Here is a 20,232-nt window from a genome sequence, read left to right as displayed (position 1 = left end):
CAGCAGTAGCTACTTGGATGATTTATACTTTCGAGCTGTTCTTTTGGTAGGGAAGTGACAGCACAACAGAACTTCTGCCGCATACGACTGCTGAGGTCGGTAAAAATCGAAATAATCGATATATAGAAGATGGCTCGCAAGAAATTCATTTATTGAAGTGTTTTTGTCAGAAAAGCGAAAAAACAGTGTAGAACAAAAATTTTTTAACAAAGTAGTGAAAGCCGGCTCAATCCTTAGACGAACACGTAAGCCCCGGCTCTCAAATATATTTATTATAATAAATTCTGCAGTGAGCATCCAAAATGTATTAAGGCTCCCAATGCATTTGGGGGCCTCAAATGATGCTACATATCTTTATAACTATAAATGCATTGAAGCTTCCAACTGCATTTATGTTAGGACGTATCTTTTACTTTAAAAAAATTATTGTTTCTTTTCTTATTTATGCATGGAGGCCCCCAAATGCATTGAGCCGATGGCATTTTCTAGACGAAAACTATAGCATGATATAGGCTTAGGCTTATCGTTTAGAGGTCTTCGAAACTATCTCTTTATATGGAGCAGTCCATTTTGCCATTATCTAGATTAGTGCGACATGCAGTGCTGGTCAGATAACGGTCGGTAGTACTATTACGACGAGAAAATTATTCCATGTGGGGCGGCATACGGCTCTGTTTGTGTGCCGATTATAGTGCTGCTACAGTTACTAGTTGCCCAAACTATCAGTCCTTATTGGTACGTATTGGTCAGCTCTTTGGCTAGGACTGGAGTCGTGCGGTGCGGTCCGAGTTACTATCAGTACGTTTTGATCGGCTTCTGAGCTGATTAGGGCTGAAGCCATCCACCTCAATCTGCACCGACACAAAAAAAGTTGGTCTAGTCCAAAAAGGTATCAATATTTTCCTCGTTGATGCCAAACAGATTTCATCGGCAGTTCTATGCATCTTAAAGTTACCATGAAGAGGAAAACTTGACATCATCTTCTCGCAATGATGACGTTTAGTTTGCAAAAGCAGACTAGAATGTAGTCATTTGATGTGTAATTGGAAGAATCAAACATTTTATTATTTCTAGTTGGAAAAAAAGCTGGGGACTATCCTATGACATCCCTAGAGCAATAGAGAGAGGGAGAGTAGGTTAGGGATTGGCAATTTGGATGCATCGACTATGGCTAAATTCAACTTGGACTATAACCATAACCGATCATTCCAGACATAACAAATGCAAATGCAACTGATACTGCACTTGTTAAACTAAAAGTTACATAAAATGAAATAGTAATTAAGACTTTATATCTTTACATCTTTCGGAAGATGTGATTCTAAAATTCATGTAGTCTATCCTCACTAGTCACAGTTTCTTTTTTTTTTTTGATAAATGCGGCAATTTATATAGCTCTAACTTGAGTACATCCTACCAAATCATGAGAAATGAAAACGTACTAAGGAGAAGGAATATCTCCTATAGATGTCCATAGAAAATCTCCGAAGTGCCGGGCGACGAAGGAGGCGACCTAGTCTGCTACTTTATTCGCCTTCCGAAACACATGTACTGTCTGCAAGCCACCCATCTCCTGAACCAGCCTACGAATGTCTCTGATGAGAAGATGGCCATCACCATATATGTCCATACCGGTATAACTAGTCACAGTTTTTAGTATGCCTTTCTTGCGGCTACCATTAGGAAAACATAATTTGTCATCATACTCGTTGAAGCTACCAAGAGCAGAGCTGATAAGAGGTTAGGGTGGTTTTTTCGAGCAGCTAAAAAATGAGGAACATTTGCTTTATGACTTCAATATCCATTGAAATTGTACTTATATATATAATATACTCTATCGGCATTTGTCTTTTGAGGAAAAATTTGTACCATCCTCAGGAGCAGCAAGATAGTTGTTACATTCTTTAACAAATTATTCAGTCTCTCACCCTAAAAAAAATAAAGTCGTTTTGTCTCTTTGTTTCATGAAGATCTACATACGAATGGTGCACCCTGCCTCCATGGAAACAAGATTCAGATTCAAAAGGAGAAAAATTCTCTTTGTATTTTCTGAAGAACACCCAGCGCTTGATGTCAACATGAGCTTTGAGTAATTTAAGGTGCAACCTTTTATGAAATGATATTTGAATTATACAACCTTTAGCTATGCAGTCTAATTACATTATTCTTAATAGCAGAATTATTTTATGCTTCAAATGTTAACTCTTTATGAACTTGGAATGCAAATAAGCGGCATGTTTTATGAGTATTTAATCTAATCTTTCAAATTTAGCATGTAATAGTTATCGAACAGAGTTAAAAAGTAATTTTTAGATCTAGTAAATTCTGGACTCATGACTTTGCTAAGAAGTTCAAGGCCTACTTTTCCACGGAAAGCACAATATTGCAGCCCATGGCGATAGCCTATAAGTTCCAAAAATGCATAAATTGGTTGTGTGATTACAATCATATCTATCTATATGCATGAATCAGTTCATAGAAACCTGCAAGTAATCACACAAAACCTGTATGCAATCATTTTGTATTCATATATGCTTAGAATAAATAACCCTCTCCTTAGGATATTAAGTTGGGGAAAATACCCATTCAATTTCCACAAATATTTTTTTCAAAGGGTGCAACTCCTACATATCTCTAAAATAAATCATTTTGGCTTTTATTGTTTAAAGCATCAACATGTGTTCTTATATATGTATTATGCACATCATACTTGATTCGTACATTCTTATTTAGAAATATAAATAGCAGCATTTTCTACTTAAAGATTAGTGCAGACAAAATGATATGCATCATCCCCAACATATCAAGAAAGAGGCACTTTTTAATAGGTAGAAATTTTATTAAATCCAAGTAGATACTGAAGATTTTCAAAGGGAACAATATCTAAGTAGCTCCATGTCTTATTTCCTGCATAAAGAGACGTGATCAATTGTGGGCAATCAGATAATGCGGCAAAAGATGGTAAGTCCATCACCAATACAAACTTATGATATATCAATGCGAGAATCAGCAGCCAAGAAATCATTAAACTTCACTTGAAGGTTTCTCACTTCAATGAACTCCTCAGGATAGGATAGATTCACTGGAACAGCTACACTACCAGACCAAAGTGTATTAATTATCATATGCAATAACTCCTCCAACTTTGACAAGTTTTAGCAAACGTTCGTGGTATTTCCCATAATTTAATTTGTCGGCATCCACTAAAGCAAAATCAAAGAGGTTATCTTTCTTTGTCTACAAATATCCAAAAAGTTATGCAATCGCAATAAAATAGCCAAAAGGTACTTCTGTATAAGAGTCCATCATAAAATGGACGTAAGGTACTTCTATATACTTGGCACTATCATAGAACCGACTGTTGGCTATTTGAACAATATTCAAGTTCTCAAAATAGTGAGGTGGGTCTGCCAATAACAATCACCCATGCCAACAAGCGATTATTTCAATCAAGCAACCTTTAAACTATTATGGCAATGGCACCATACTCTACTTTATCACCTGAATAAGAGATTTATTTTCTAATTCTTAAGCTTCCAAGAAATGCAAGAATCACTAAGACAATAACTAATAATACGGTGGCAGTTAATAACATATACTGGCCTAGCTAGCATCAGAGTATGCTCTAAGCTTAAGAAAAGAAGAAGAGGGGATATAAGCTCCTAGTAATGGAACAACGTAAACAACCTTAGTTTACCCTAAAAACTTGAGCTATGATCGTATGAGGCTTAGTAAATCGATCTTCTAGCATGCATCTTAGAATGCACACTTGAAGGGATAAATGGGTTGGGTCAAAAAGAGAACCTGCTTGACTAAATAAATAATTATTTCGAGTGGATTCGAACTTACATTCTCCAATAATCTGAGCTTTGATACTAAGTTGGAACAAGAGAAAAAAAAAAGTATGCTCAAATATGCAATGTAAATTAAGATTTATGTCATGGGATTCCCCACATCACTGATAAAGAGGTGCCACATAGGTTCACAAGCTTGGGTCGATCTCCACCCAATAGTTTAAGTTTTTTAGTATAATCAAACCACATAATTAGATAAGACGCATACAGATGGTGAGTCCATCACCAATAGAAACTTGTGATATCTCAATCCGGGAGTCAGTAGCCAAAAAATCATTAAACTTCAGAAAGTAGTCTATGACTTTGGCATCATACTCAGAAAGAGGAGTACCCACCGGAGCAACGACAAGACCAGACCAAAGAGTATCATCATAGGCAATAACTCCTCCAATCTTCACGAGTTTAAGCAAGCGTTCGTGGTATTCTCCATAGTTTAACTTGTCAGCATCAACAAATGCAAAATCAAACAACTCATCTTCCTTTACCTGCAGTTGTCAGTGAAATTTCGTTATCATGATCATATAGCAGTAACTTCCTACATAGAGAGTTTCACTTACAAATTGTCTTGTTTGAAAACCCAATGATAGTTTAACCATATGGCAGCATTGTAGTTTTAGAACAAAAATATTGTTTTCCATTCAAGCATTCCATTTTTGTTAGGTTCTTCAAAGGTTTACACTCAAAAATCAGAATAGAAGCAACATGCTTGCTTGCCAAGAGATGAGAGAAACATTTTTTTTAAAAGCCCGAAGCATATATGAAGAGTGTCGAAGGGATTGGTAATTTTTATGCTTACTTTGTATAGTGGTGGTATTAAGATATGATGATTTCAAAGTAATTTGATCCATGCTTTGACAAAATAAATCCCTACATTTGCAGCTATTATTTGTATAATTTAACTGAGTAAATCTCATAAATTCTCTTGAGGTTTATGTTTGTTATACTTACACCCAATAGTTTGTAAAACTTACACTTACACCTAGTTAAATTAACGACATTAGTGAATCCATTTACCTCATATAAAAAGTCAAAATTGTCCTTGAATGAGGAAGAGAATATATATATTTTCTTAAATCTTTGGGTGGTTGTTATGTCACATAAAGTTATTTTGCCATTTTAAAAATTTTTTCTGACGTAATATTTGGATCTCATTTAAAGTTAACAGTTTGACTAATGTTCTGTTAAGTTATAGGTTAAAGTGTTGGATAAAAATAAATCTCAAGAAGGTAAGCGTAGATTTTTCATACTACTAAGTGTGTAAATATAATTTACTCCAAATCTCTAGGAGGTTTTGTAATTCACTCTTTAAGTAAAGATGGTACTTAGTGAATAAATAAAATACAAAATGATTAGAAAAATAAATTAATTTTGCACTCTTTGACAACTAATATACTTCATGTTGGAAGTCTAATTCAAACTTAGATTAAAAGTTTGAGATTTTGTCTTGAGTCATAGAGTAGGAAGAGTAGTAAGGTATAATGGCTTGGTGAATTAATGATTCATTTGGCAGAGCTTTTGATGGGCCAAAAGTACTTTCCGATCCTCCAAAAGTACTTTTGGATGAAATAGAGGCATTTGGTAAAAAAATCGAAAAACTATTTTAGCTTTGCCAGAAAGCTAAAACAGTTTCTTGGGAGAAGCTCCAAAATGAAGCTTCTTCGAAAAAACAATTTTAGCATGCGTCGGAAAGTTGTTTTGATTTATATTTTTTTTTGAGACTAAAATATCCATGATAAAATATTATAATTACAGAAAATATTTCTTTATATTACAGAAATCTGCAAGAGTCGCAACAAAGAAAACAAAAAACCCAAAACTTAGTTCCTAAAAATATTATATTAATAAAATATTAATATATAATAGTAATTATAATATTTTATACCTTTATTATTGTATTATACTATAAATATAATATTATATTACATTATATCATAATACATTGATGTATTATTGTTGCCCAGATAGACAATCCAAGAGGGGGGGTGAATTGGGTTTTAAAATAATTTTGCAATTAAAACGTTGTGGATGACTAATTAATGCGTTACCAAGATTATTAATTAATTGCTATGTGCTGTGAATGAAATGAGAGTAAGAGAAAGAGACAAACAATCACAAACACAAGGCTTTTATAGTGGTTCGGAGCTAACCCTTGCTCCTACGTCCACTCCCCAAGTCTCACTTGGGAATTCACTATAACCCCTTGGATTACAGCCGGTTGTTTTACAAGCTCACAACCAAACTTGTTGTTTTACGAGCTCACAACGAACTCGGTCGGTTTTTCCTGGCTCACCGACTAGAACCACCCCGATTGTTTTTCCGGGATCACAATCGAACCCTTATACGTTGGTTTTACACTCGGCTCACCAACCAACCTCTACACCCTTGATTCAATCCCCCGATTGAACCAAGCAAAGATAATATGGAAAGAATAAGAAACAAACAGAAAAACTGAGCTTCTTAAAAAGCAGATTTGCTACAATATAAACTAGAGAGAAGTTAAGAGCCCTCAAACACTTTTGAGTTGGAGTAGAGTAGGGCTTCTTGAACTTTGAGTCTCCTCTGGAATGTCTGGTCGACTTGAATGCAGGAGGAGGCTTCTTTAGATGCTGGGAAGAGGAAGTTGGATGGAGTTAATGGCACTCTTCCTTCTTTTCGTTGAAGACAAGTATGCAGAGAATGAATGCTTGATTTCTTTGAATGGAATGGTGCTTCTCTACCTTGCTACAGTCCTCTGTGGCTATTTAAGCCATCCCCCACGGAAACTAGCCGTTAGACACCTTTTTCTGCCCGTTCTGCACACTCTGCACAACCTGACAATATGTCCGTTGGGGGTCGGAGTCGACTCGCGCGATCAGGAGTCGACTCGGCTGTAGCGGGAGTCGACTCATGCTTTTCTGAAGTCGACTCGGCAACTGTTCCGGATTTGAATTAAAGTGGCCTCTTCGACTGGGAGTCGACTCGACTTGACCCGGAGTCGACTCGCCAACTTCTGGAGCTGACTTGGCATTTTCGGAGTCGGCTCATCCCATGAATTCCACGGAGCCAATTTTCAACCTGGCCTACTCGAGTCGACTCGACAATCCTGGGAGTCGACTCGGCGCTCAGAGCCCGAACTCCCGATCTTCTGTCTTTTGGCTCGTCCAGTCTTGGAGTCGACTCGGACTGTTCTGGAGTTGACTCGGCTCTCAGTTTCCGAAACATGGCCTTCTGCCTTTTTGGTGTAGCGCTGCCTTGGGGTCGACTCGAGCTGTCTGGGAGTCGACTCGGCTCTCAGAGACAATAATTCGGTCTTCTGTCTTTTTGGGGTCGCGCTGTCTCGGAGTCGACTCGCGCATTGCGGGAGTCGACTCGAATCTCAGAGTCCGAAAACTGCTCTCTGACTTTTGCCTTGTGAACCACTAAGAGTCGACTCTCGCTTTCTTTGGAGTCGACCTACCAACCATCGGAGTCGACTCGCGTTCCACAGGAGTCGACTCGAATCTCAGGGTCGAAATTCGCTCTCTGACTTTTCTGTCTGTAACTCCTTGGAGTCGACTCATACTACTTCGGAGTCGACTCGACCAACCAAGTCCCTCTTTTTCTTTTCTCTTTGCCACTGCAGCTTGGTGCATGCATCGCACAAATCAACCTACAGGAGGATAGGTACCTGCCGACTCGCGCACTTCTGGAGTCGACTCGCTGACAGGTTTTGAGTTGATGCTTTCTGCTCGTCTATCTGTTCTCAGTCGGAGTCGACTCGTAATGATCCGGAGTCGACTCGAGCCCGTGCCAGTGATTCTGATACGCTTGGAGTCGACTCGTAATACTCTGGAGTCGACTCGAGTCTCAGACTTTGGTTCAAACTGACTTCTTAACTTATCCAAAATATTATGAACCAAGTCTAGAAACACTTTAGACAAGATTTTCACTGAAACACTCAATTGAATTCATTAGTAAACAAGAGATATACTCAGATGCTTTGAGCTCATCAAAATCAAATAGGGTTATGATCAATCACTCCACAATCTCCCCCTTTTTGATGATGACAAAACATTGAGTATATGTAAAGTGAATTGCTCAATAAACAAGGAAATAAAATCCATAAATGAATTCAAGTGTCTGGTTATTTAATTTATCCAAGCTTGAAAGGTGTGAAACAATAAATTTTGGAATTAAAGCTCCCCCTTTCATTTGGAATTATATAAGCCTTCATATCATGCAATCAATTGTTTGGCTTATATATATTTAATGATTTAGCTTTCTTAAAAATTCAGATTCTCCCCCTCAACATATGCATTCAACTTTGTTTTGACTCTCTGAATTTTCTTTTAAAGCATTGAAGTTTTTGAACTGAAATTTTTGATTTTTTTAGAGAAAAAATCTGTCAATTTGTTCTTGAGTAGGATTCAACTAATCTCCGAATATCCCTTGAATAGATTCTGGAGATTACTCCATTAGGAGCCCCAACAGAGAGATAATGAGCCTCGAGGTACCAAATCCACTAAGAACAAATTATGTTTTAATTTTTGATTCTCATTTTGATTTCTTTTATGTTGATTCCATTTACATATCTACTAAATATTTCTTTCCCTTTTTGTCATCGTATCAAAAAGGAGGTAAGCAGAACAAACAATCAATTAGAGATCAAATTGCACACAATTGAAGAGAATACGTCTACTCATTGTATTGATTTGTATGTAAATACATTTGAGAATACAATAAGTAAAGCAAAAAGGAATACATGTCAAAATAAAGCAAAAAGCAGCTAAGGTCTCCTCGAGGATGTGGCTCCTCCTCTCGAGGATGTGGCTCCTCCTCTCGAGGATGTGGCTCCTCCTCTCAATCTGTTCTGCTCCATGAGGAGAGTGACCGCATCTGTAACATGCCCGAGCTGAGAGATAATGGATGAGGTGGCCCTGCTATGTGTAGTGGAGAGCTCAGTCAGGGTCTCCTGCAGTGTGTCCAGCTTGGCGATCAGTACATTCGCCAAGCGCTCTGCCCCCTGAGTAGTGGTGCGCATGTCATGTCCTATGTCATCGCGCATCTTCCGAGTGGTGCTCGTGACCTCACTCATACTGGAGAACTGGGCCTGGATCAAGCTCCTCACGTTGTAGATCTCTTTCCGTACATGGGCCGTCATGTCAGTCACGGCTGTCAAGGAAGGGACCAACGCTGAAGATGGTGCAGGAGAGGGAGCAGGCACTGAACCCCGGAGCTCCCGAAGTAGATCATCCCGCAGGTCTCTAACTATCTCCTGGCGCAACTCCCGGAGCTGCTCAGGAGGATCCGCACCTCAACTGGAAGTGAGCTAGCGGATACCTCATCCAAGGGGGACTGGGGTGGATGCCCTAGAATGGCCGTAAGGGCCTCAGTCCTATCCCTAGGGTGTGCGGGTGCCACCCCAACTTGGGGAAGATGGAGGACCTGAGCAATGATATCCTCCGAAATGAATAATGGGACGCCGGCTACCGTGCCCTCTATACCCCCATCGCCCCTGTGGACGGTACCGTAGAACTCCCTAACTAGTCCAGGGTATGTGGGGAGATCTAAGGTGAGGAAATACTCTAAGCCCTGGGCCCTAAGTCTCTCTCCTATCGTAAAGCCCTCCCGGGAGAGATAGTCGAAATCGACGTATCTCCCGGTGGAGACCGCCTTCCCGGCACACGGCCTCGAGGGAACGGCCCTCGGCGGGGAACGAGCCGGAGGTTGTGGCCTCACGGGGTCGTTCCGAGCCTTGGAACGCCGCTCGGCACCGGTCGCGGAATGGGGCCTCTTCCGGCTTGGGACAGTGGCTTTGCGAGGCATGGTTGACCTAGAATGGTATGAAATCCTAATGGAGGATGAAGGATCAACGGGAAAAGGACCTAGGGGCGGCCGGAGACGTTCTAGGAGTCGGCTCTAGGATTTTGAACAGTGGCGGCGGTGAAAATAAGTGTTTTCTAAACGATGGAGTTAGGGTTAAAAAGTCGGATCCCGACTGCGAGTCGACTCCTCTGAGTCGCGAGTCGACTCGACCTCGAGTCGACTCCAAAATATGCGCGAGTCGACTCTCCTTAGGCGCCTGTTGACCTCGAGTCGACTTCTTACTGTATGCGAGTCGACTCCCCCTCTGCTGCCATTGTTTTCAAGTCGACTCGCGTAAATGTGCGAGTCGACTCCCCCTTACGAGCCGACTCTGAAACTTACTCGAGTCGTCTCGAACTCTGGCACGCACCTAAAAATCATGCTGTGTTCGTGCCGAATGAGGAAAAATCACTAAGTTATGATCTGATTTGATGATCATTGTAAAGAGACTCTAAATTAACCACGATCTAATCATCAAAATCAATGAACTAGTGGAAAACACCACTAGCATGGATCAATCACTCCTAATCCCCTCCTAAGAACACTAAATCTCTCTTCACTTAGGGGTTTTGTAAAAATGTCAGCTAATTGATCATCAGTACAAACAAAATGTAGTGTCACATCACCATTCAGTACATGATCTCTTATGAAGTGATGTCTTATCTCAATATGTTTAGTTCTTGAATGCTGAATTGGATTCTTAGTTAGATTAATGGCACTTGTATTATCACAATTAATGGGTATTTTATCTTGTTTAATGCCATAATCTTCTAATTGTTGTTTGATCCATAAGATTTGAGCACAACAACTCCCGGCTGCAACATATTCAGCTTCAGCAGTAGATAATGCAACCGAGTTTTGTTTCTTGCTAAACCATGAGATTAAGTTTTCTCCTAGAAATTGACAAGACCCGCTGGTACTTTTTCTATCAAGTTTACATCCAGCAAAGTCTGAATCTGTGTATCCTATTAATTTTAGGCTAGATTCTTTAGAATACCATAAACCTATATTCTTAGTTCCTATTAGGTATTTAAAGATTCTCTTAACTGCAATTAGATGTGATTCCTTAGGATTAGACTGATATCTAGCACACATGCAAACACTAAACATGATATCAGGTCTACTTGCAGTAAGATACAATAAAGATCCTATCATACCTCTATATAGTTTCTGATCTACAGATTTACCTGATTCATCTTGGTCTAATTTGCATGATGAGCTCATGGGGGTGCTGATTGACTTGTTTCCCTCCATATCAAACTTTTTAAGCATCTCCTTGATATATTTGGCTTGATTGATGAAGATGCCTCCGTCAGACTGTTTGATTTGAAGCTCGAGGAAGTAGTTCAGCTCTCCCATCATGCTCATCTCACATTCACTCTGCATCAAATCAGTAAATTCTTCGCAGAGGCGATTGTTAGTAGCACCGAAAATAATATCATCAACGTAAATCTGCACTAATAACATATCTTTGTTTTGCTTTTTCAGAAATAGTGTTGTATCTACATTACCCCTAGAGAACTCATGTTCTAATAGGAATTTGCTAAGCCTCTCATACCATGCTCTAGGTGCTTGTTTCAAACCATAAAGTGCTTTGTTCAATTTATATATATGATTAGGGTATTGATGATTTTCAAAACCAGGAGGTTGTTCTACATATACCTCCTTATTAATATACCCATTTAAAAATGCACTTTTTACATTCATTTGAAATAGTTTGAAGTCCTTAGAGCATGCATATGCTAATAATAATCTAATAGCCTCAAGTCTAGCTACAGGAGCAAAGGTTTCATCAAAATCTATACCTTCTTCTTGATTATAGCCCTTTGCTACTAGTCTAGCCTTATTCCTTATGACAATTCCATTTTCATCAAGTTTATTTTTATAAATCCATTTGGTACCTATAATTGGATATTCTGAAGGTCTTTCGACTAGATTCCATACCTTGTTTCTAGTAAATTGGTTTAATTCTTCTTGCATTGCATTTATCCAATTTACATCTTTTTCAGCTTCTTCTATGTGTTTGGGCTCAAAATGTGAAACGAAAGCTAGATGAGTGTTTAAGTTCCTAAGGGATGCTCTTGTCCTAACGGGTTGAGATGGATCATCTAGAATTAATTCCTTAGGATGCCCGTGAGCAAACCTCCACGCCTTAGTTAGCCCATGATCTACTATAATCTCTTGGCTTGATGATACATCTCCAATTAATTTTTGATTATTATCTTGTAATGTCATCTCGTCAATCTTTTCTTCAAGAATTTCCGTATCATCATCAAAATTAACTCTCTTACTAGAAGAGATATCACTAGAATCATCGAAGACAACATGTATGGATTCTTCTATAACTAGGGTTCTTTTATTAAAGACTCTATATACTTTACTAGTTGTAGAGTACTCCAAGAATATGCCCTCATCAGATTTAGAATCAAATTTTCCTAGATTATCTTTTCCATTATTATGAACAAAACACCTACATCCAAAGAAATGAAAATAGTTTACCTTTGGTTTTCTGTTTTTCCAAAGTTCATAAGGTGTTTTCTTTATAATAGGTCTCAATAAAACTCTATTTAATATATGACAAGAAGTATTAATGGCTTCTCCCCAAAAGTACTTAGGGAGGTTACTTTCACATAACATGGTTCTAGCCATTTCCTCTAGAGTTCTATTTTTCTTCTCCACAACTCCATTTTGTTGTGGTGTCCTAGGTGCAGAAAAATTATGAGTTATCCCCTTTTTACTACAAAACTCATCGAATAACTGATTTTCAAATTCGGTTCCATGGTCACTTCTAATGGCTATGACTGAAGAATCTCTAGCATTTGTTACTTCCTTATGAAACTTTTTAAAGACTGAAAAAGCTTGATCTTTATGTGCTAAGAACATAACCCAAGTGAATCTAGAGTAATCATCTACGATAACTAGACCATATTTATTTCCTCCTAGACTTGTGGTTCTAGTTGGTCCGAAGAGGTCCATGTGTAGTAGTTCTAGAGGTCTAGAGGTAGAGACACAATTTATAGATTTAAAGGAGTTCCTTGATTGTTTGCCAAATTGACATGCTTCACATATTTTATTCTTTTCAAATTTTAATTTTGGCAAACCTATCACAGAATCTCTTTTAACTAGTTTAGATATTGTGTCCATGCTTGCATGACCTAACTTACGGTGCCATAACCAACTAGCATCATTATTCTTAGTTTCATTAACAACTAAACATGGGTTGTGTTTGGCAAGATCCTCAAGGTCTATAACATACACATTTCCACGTCTTATTTCTTTAAAAACTAAACTATTGTCATTTGGGTTTGTTATGATGCATAGTGATGGTTTAAACATAACATTATAGCCTCTATCACATAATTGACTAATGCTTAATAAATTATGCTTAAGACCATCAACATATCGAACAATATCTATAAAAGTAGAATAGGTAATTTGAACTTTACCTATACCAATGATGTGACCCTGGTTATTGTCTCCAAAAGTCACAGCATCTCCCTTCTTAGCTTCAAGGGTGAAGAATTGATCCTTGTCACCCGTCATGTGTCTTGAGCAGCCACTATCCAAGTACCAGCAATTTTTGTTGACCTTGGCTGCAAGACACTCCTACACAAGCAGATCATATAATCTTAGGTACCCAAGTTTTCTTGGGTCCTTCATGGTTAGTCATATTAGTTCCTTTTGGAACCCATACCCTTTTAATTTTTCTTTTAGTTTTTCCTTTCCTATAATCACATACAGTTGCTTTATGTCCTACAGTTCCACAACAAAAGCAGGTTACTTTCTTAGTTTTGCTTTCTCCAGCTTTAACAAAGAAGTTACTCAGAAGTTTTTGCTTATTTTTAGGTTTATATCCTAAACCTGCTCTATTGAATACTGCTCGTTGACTATTAAGTATCATATTCAGTTTTTCTGAACTATATGTAAATTTTTCAACCAAGAATTTGTATTTTTCAAGTTCTTTAGTTAGTGTTTGTTTTTCTGCTTTTAAATCATTCAGTTCTTTTGTGATACTCTCATTTATATGTTTATTGTTTTTGGGTTCTAATGTTTCTTTGTTCAGCCTTTCATTTTCTTTAGTTAAGGTATTATTCTTTTGTATCAAGATTTGGTTGCTTGTTTTAAGTTCTGTATTTTCTTTGGTGATACAATCCTTATCCTTAACTAACTTATCGTATTTATGTAGGTAAGATTGATTAGCTATTTTTAGTTCTTTATTCTTAAGATTTATGGCCTTATATTCAATCATTAATTCATTAAATGCATCATACAATTCATCAAAGGTAAAATCGAGATGCGTGTTAGATGTTACCACATTTTCATTGGCCATGAAACAGAAATTGGCCTTTTCTTCTTGTTCCTCATCCGATGATGAAGATGATGCGTCGGAGTCCGATAAGGTGGTGACAAGGGCTTTCTTCTTCTTGTACTTCCTGCCCTTCTTTAGTAAGGGACACTCAGCTCTGATGTGCCCCAGCTTCTTGCACTCATAACACCCAATCCCCTCATTTTCCCTTTCCTTACCTTTATCCTTGCGATAGGAATTTGAGGGGCCTCTCCTTTGATGATAGGACTTCTTGTGGTTGATGAATTTTCTGAACTTGCGCACAAGAAGAGCCTCATCATCATCTCCCTCATGATCTTCTTCTTCACTGCTGCTACTGCAAGACAAATCTTTGTTAGATGATGTAGATTTGAGAGCTATTACCTTTTTCTTATGGGAGGACTCTTCTTCGCTGTGCTGCTTCATTGTTAGCTCGTGAGTCATTAGGGATCCAAGGAGCTCTTCAAGTGGAAGCTTGTTCAAGTCCTTAGCTTCTTGGATTGCCGTCACCTTGGCTTCCCATGACCTTGGTAGACAGCGAAGAATTTTCCTGACAAGATCACTGTTAGTGTAGTTTTTGCCAAGGCTTTTTAGGCCATTGACAATGTCAGTAAACATAGTGAATATGCTAGTAATTGTCTCATTAGAATCCATCTTAAATAGTTCATACTTATGAACTAATATATTTATTTTGGATTCTTTGACTTGATTCGTGCCCTCATGGGTCACTTCAAGTCTGTCCCAAATCTCTTTTGCAGAATTGCAAGTAGAGACTCTATTGAATTCATTCCTATCTAATGCACAGTAAAGCACATTCATTGCTTTAGAATTGAGTTGTGCCTTTCTCATGTCATGTTCATCCCAATCCTTTTCTAGTTTAGGTACAGTGACACCCTCTACATAGATGGATGGGATGTATGGTCCATTTACTACAATAGTCCACATCTCATAGTCTTGGGCTTGGATGAATATTCTCATCCTAGCCTTCCAATATGAGTAGTCGGATCCATTAAAGAATGGGGGTCTTTGGGTGGACTGACCCTCAATGTGGGAAGATCCAAATGGGGTTGTCATTTTGATCTTTTACTCTTAGGGTAGAAGAGTTTAGGCTCTGATACCACTTGTTGCCCAGATAGACAACCCAAGAGGGGGGGTGAATTGGATTTTAAAATAATTTTGCAATTAAAACGTTGTGAATGACTAATTAATGCGTTACCAAGATGATTAATTAATTGCTATGTGCTGTGAATGAAATGAGAGTAAGAGAAAGAGACAAACAATCACAAACACAAGGCTTTATAGTGGTTCGGAGCTAACCCTTGCTCCTACGTCCACTCCCCAAGTCTCACTTGGGAATTCACTATAATCCCTTGGATTACAGCCGGTTGTTTTACAAGCTCACAACCAAACTTGTTGTTTTACGAGCTCACAACGAACTCGGTCGGTTTTTCCTGGCTCACCGACTAGAACAACTCCGATTGTTTTTCCGGGATCACAATCGAACCCTTACACGTTGGTTTTACACTCGGCTCACCAACCAACCTCTACACCCTTGATTCAATCCTCCGATTGAACCAAGCAAAGATAATATGGAAAGAATAAGAAACAAACAGAAAAACTGAGCTTCTTAAAAAGCAGATTTGCTACAATATAAACTAGAGAGAAGTTAAGAGCCCTCAAACACTTTTGAGTTGGAGTAGAGTAGGGCTTCTTGAACTTTGAGTCTCCTCTGGAATGTCTGGTCGACTTGAATGCAGGAGGAGGCTTCTTTAAATGCTGAGAAGAGGAAGTTGGATGGAGTTAATGGCGCTCTTCCTTCTTTTCGTTGAAGACAAGTATGCAGAGAATGAATGCTTGATTTCTTTGAATGGAATGGTGCTTCTCTACCTTGCTACAGTCCTCTGTGGCTATTTAAGCCATCCCCCACGGAAACTAGCCGTTAGACACCTTTTTCTGCCCGTTCTGCACACTCTGCACAACTTGACAATATGTCCGTTGGGGGTCGGAGTCGACTCGTGCGATCAGGAGTCGACTCGGCTGTAGCAGGAGTCGACTCATGCTTTTCTGGAGTCGACTCGGCAACTGTTCCGGATTTGAATTAAAGTGGCCTCTTCGACTGGGAGTCGACTCGACTTGACCCGGAGTCGACTCGCCAACTTCTGGAGCTGACTTGGCATTTTCGGAGTCGGCTCATCCCATGAATTCCACGGAGCCAATTTTCAACCTGGCCTACTCGAGTCGACTCGACAATCCTGGGAGTCGGCTCGGCGCTCAAAGCCCGAACTCCCGATCTTCTGTCTTTTGGCTCGTCCAGTCTTGGAGTCGACTCGGACTGTTCTGGAGTCGACTCGGCTCTCAGTTTCCGAAACATGGCCTTCTGCCTTTTTGGTGTAGCGCTGCCTTGGGGTCGACTCGAGCTGTCTGGGAGTCGACTCGGCTCTCAGAGACAATAATTCGGTCTTCTGTCTTTTTGGGGTCGCGCTGTCTCGGAGTCGACTCGCGCATTGCGGGAGTCGACTCGAATCTCAGAGTCCGAAAACTGCTCTCTGACTTTTGCCTTGTGAACCACTGAGAGTCGACTCTCGCTTTCTTTGGAGTCGACCTACCAACCATCGGAGTCGACTCGCGTTCCACAGGAGTCGACTCGAATCTCAGGGTCGAAATTCGCTCTCTGACTTTTCTGTCTGTAACTCCTTGGAGTCGACTCATACTACTCCGGAGTCGACTCGGTAAATATCGGAGTCGACTCGCGCACTTCAGGAGTCGACTCGCTGACAGGTTTTGAGTTGATGCTTTCTGCTCGTCTGTCTGTTCTCAGTCAGAGTCGACTCGTAATGATCCGGAGTCGACTCGAGCCCGTGCCAGTGATTCTGATACGCTTGGAGTCGACTCGTAATACTCTGGAGTCGACTCGAGTCTCAGACTTTGGTTCAAACTGACTTCTTAACTTATCCAAAATATTATGAACCAAGTCTAGAAACACTTTAGACAAGATTTTCACTAAAACACTCAATTGAATTCATTAGTAAACAAGAGATATACTCAGATGCTTTGAGCTCATCAAAATCAAATAGGGTTATGATCAATCACTCCACAATTATGTTATATAATATCAAATTATATTATATTATTATACTATAGCATACAATATTATATTACTATATTACAATAATATTATATTACATTACAGTAATATTATACTATATTATATATTTATGTATTAATATATATTATATTTTATTATGCTCTGTTGTATGATACTATGCGATGTCCTTTAAAGTTTGTTGCCCAAGGTGACAACCCAAGAGGGGGGGGTGAATTGGGTCTTTTAAAACTTTTAAACTACTTCTAATCTTTTAGATTAATTATGCTAAGTTGTATGGATGCTTAGTGAAGCTTAACCTTAGCAAGAGTATGATTCTAATCTAATCAACTATTAAGCAGTGGGTTCAATAAAAGATTAGCCTAATTTTGCCCTAGTATGCTATTCAATTTAATGATTGAGTAAATTGATTATGCTTGCAACTAAAGGATGCACGAAGAAGAGTTAAGCAAGCTTAATATCTAAGTAAGTGAGTGAGGAGGTCAGTCAACAAAGAGCATCTCAAACACAACAAAAATATAGTGGTTCGGTGCATCCCAGCACCTACATCCACTCCCCAAGACCTCTTGGGAATTCCACTATAATCCTACAGATTACAGCCGGTTGTTTTACAAGCTCACAACCCAACTTGTTGTTTTACGAGCGCACAACGAACTCGGTCGGTTTTCCCAGGCTCACCGACTAGAACCACTCCGATTGTTTTCCCGGGCTCACAATCAAACCCTTACACGTTGGTTTTACCCTCGGCTCACCAACAAACCTAAACCCCGTTGGTTTTCCCCTTGGCTCACCAACAAACCTTAAACCCCGTTGGTTTTTCCTTTGGCTTACCAACAAACCTTTAACCCCTTGATTCAATCCCTTGATTGAATCAAGTTACAAGATATTAAAACAAAGAATAAAAACAAATCAAAGCTTCTTAAACAAGCAAATATAACAATATAAACAAATAAAGTAAAGAGAAGCCCTCAAACGAGTTTTGAAGATGGAGGAGCTCGACTTCTTCTTTACTTGACCCTCTTCTGATTTGGCACGAAGTAGAGGATCACCGCGGCAGCACACGGATGGAGAGAAAGCTTTGGAATACACTTGGAAGCTCTTCTTCTCTCTATTTCACTTTGAATGGCCCTTATTGTGCTTATGGGAGATTTCCCTTGGAATCTCTTTCCTAAATGTTTTCTCCCACTTTTCTCTTTTCTCTCCTAGCTCTCTTCTTGTTTTTATAGCTTTTGATAACGTGGAAACAAGAATATAGCCGTTAGAGACAAAAGAAGAGCCGTTGGAACCAGTCTGCAGCTCCTGACAATATGACCGTTGGGTTTGGAGTCGACTCGCGCGATCAGGAGTCGGCTCGGCTGTAGCAGGAGTCGACTCGAGCTTTTCCGGAGTCGACTCGGCAACTGTTCCAAGTTTGAATTAAAGTTGCCGTCTTGACTGGGAGTCGACTCGACTTAACCCGGAGTCGACTCGCCAACTTCTGGCGCTGACCTGGCAATTTTGGAGTCGGCTCATCCTCTGTAGTCCGTGGATCCAAATTTGAATTTTGTCCACTCGAGTCGACTCGACTGTCCTGGGAGTCGACTCGAATCTCAGACCCCGAACTCCCGATTCTCTGTCTTTTGGCTCATCCAGTCTTGGAGTCGACTCGAACTTCCTTGGAGTCGACTCGGCTCTCAGTTCCCGAAAGTTGGTCTTCTGCCATCTTAGTGTAGCGCTGCCTTGGAGTCGACTCGAGCTGTCTGGGAGTCGACTCGAATCTCAGAGTCGGAAAACTGATCCTCTGTATTTTGGAGCCGCGCTGCCTTGGAGTCGACTCGACTTGTCTTGGAGTCGACTCGCCTCTCAGAGACGAAAATACCGTCTTCTGTCTTGGGGTTGCGCTGTCTTTGGAGTCGACTCGGACTTTGTGGGAGTCGACTCGAATCTCAGTGTCCAAAAACTGCTTCTCTGAGTTTTCCCTTGTGTACCACTGAGAGTCGACTCTCGCTTTCTTTGGAGTCGACCTACCAACCATCGGAGTCGACTCGCGTTCCACTGGAGTCGACTCGAATCTCAGACCCGAAAACTGCTCTCTGACTTTTCTGCCTGTGACTCCTAGGAGTCGACTCATACTTCCCCGGAGTCGACTCGGTAAACATTGGAGTCGACTCGAATTCCTCAGGAGTCGACTCGAAGACTATTCTTTCGAATTTTTCCTTTGATTTTACTCCTCCAATTTGAACCTTTTGAACTTTAAACTTGGGCCAATGAATTGTAGCTTTCTTCTAACTTTTCTTGAGAGCTTTTGGAGGCCTTCTTGTGTTCTTCCAACTTGCTATGTTCCTTGCAAAATAAATATCTTTCTCCTTGCAACATAAACATTAGTATCTATACTTCAAGGTTTTGTGATCATCAAAATCAATCTATGAATCAATCTTTGGGTCATCAAAGTTATTTTGTTATACCAAAAATACTTTTTCAGTTTATTTATCAAACACATATTAAAGTTACACAACACTTTAGAAATATAGTTACCAAACAACAAATAGCTTTTTATAAAAAATCTAATTCAAAAGGCTCTACTTCCAAAAGCTCTACTACCATCAGGTCTGCCAAACGGGGCCTAGGTCATCTAGTTTGGATTGTGCAGCGGTTGAAAGGCTGTTCTCAATATGAACCTCTGTTTTGAGCTCTTTGTTAGATAAAGATCAGAACTTAATCTTGGATAAGTAAATACGAAATGAGATACAATTGGTGAAGAGCTTACCATATGAATAGAATGGTACTTGGCTTGGCAGTGTTTAAGTGGAAAGGGAATGGCCCTGTCAGAGTCTATATAAAAAGTGAGTTCAGCAGTATAGATTTATAGAGTATTTAGTAGTAAAATAATATATTGTTTTGTGTGGTGCTACTGGTCTATATTTCAGCAATGAGGCTCTATGCTTACTCCATGATTTTTATGTTACTAGTCATTTGACACAAGAACTACACATGCAGAAGTCAAAAAAGGATATTAGATTATCAATTTGATCATAACTTTGCAAGTATGTAGGCTAGTCCGCATATTGATGTACGGCATATGTATGCTTTATTGACTTAAAATTTCAATCAATTAAAATATATTTAATTATTGGCAAAGGATATTGATA

At 39.4% G+C, this 20,232-nt stretch overlaps 1 protein-coding gene across 2 annotated transcripts in view; it reads right to left on the bottom strand.

The window, feature by feature from the left end:
- Window positions 1-3,903: 3,903 nt before the first annotated feature.
- Window positions 3,904-20,232, bottom strand: part of LOC120107379 (norbelladine 4'-O-methyltransferase-like) — a 66,100-nt gene continuing 49,771 nt past the window's right edge. The window contains exons 1-2 of one of the 2 annotated variants that reach the window (XR_016400147.1): window positions 10,865-18,308; window positions 3,904-4,339 (exon numbers count right to left, since the gene is read on the bottom strand). Coding sequence is in view for 1 of the 2 variants with exons in the window: in XM_089930046.1 (XP_089786172.1) it covers window positions 4,046-4,339 (294 nt within the window). In the remaining variant the exon portion in view is untranslated. Of the gene's footprint in view, window positions 4,340-10,864; window positions 18,309-20,232 lie in introns of those variants that run through there. The other variant, XM_089930046.1, reaches the window with a different exon arrangement.

Source organism: Phoenix dactylifera, chromosome 4, assembly GCF_051530095.1.
Source record: "Phoenix dactylifera cultivar Ajwa chromosome 4, Ajwa_hap1_PhDact_Kaust_v1.1, whole genome shotgun sequence".
Classification (NCBI taxonomy): domain Eukaryota; kingdom Viridiplantae; phylum Streptophyta; class Magnoliopsida; order Arecales; family Arecaceae; genus Phoenix; species Phoenix dactylifera.
The sequence above is the reverse complement of the archived record's forward strand: the minus strand, read 5'-3'. Positions and strand labels throughout refer to the sequence as shown.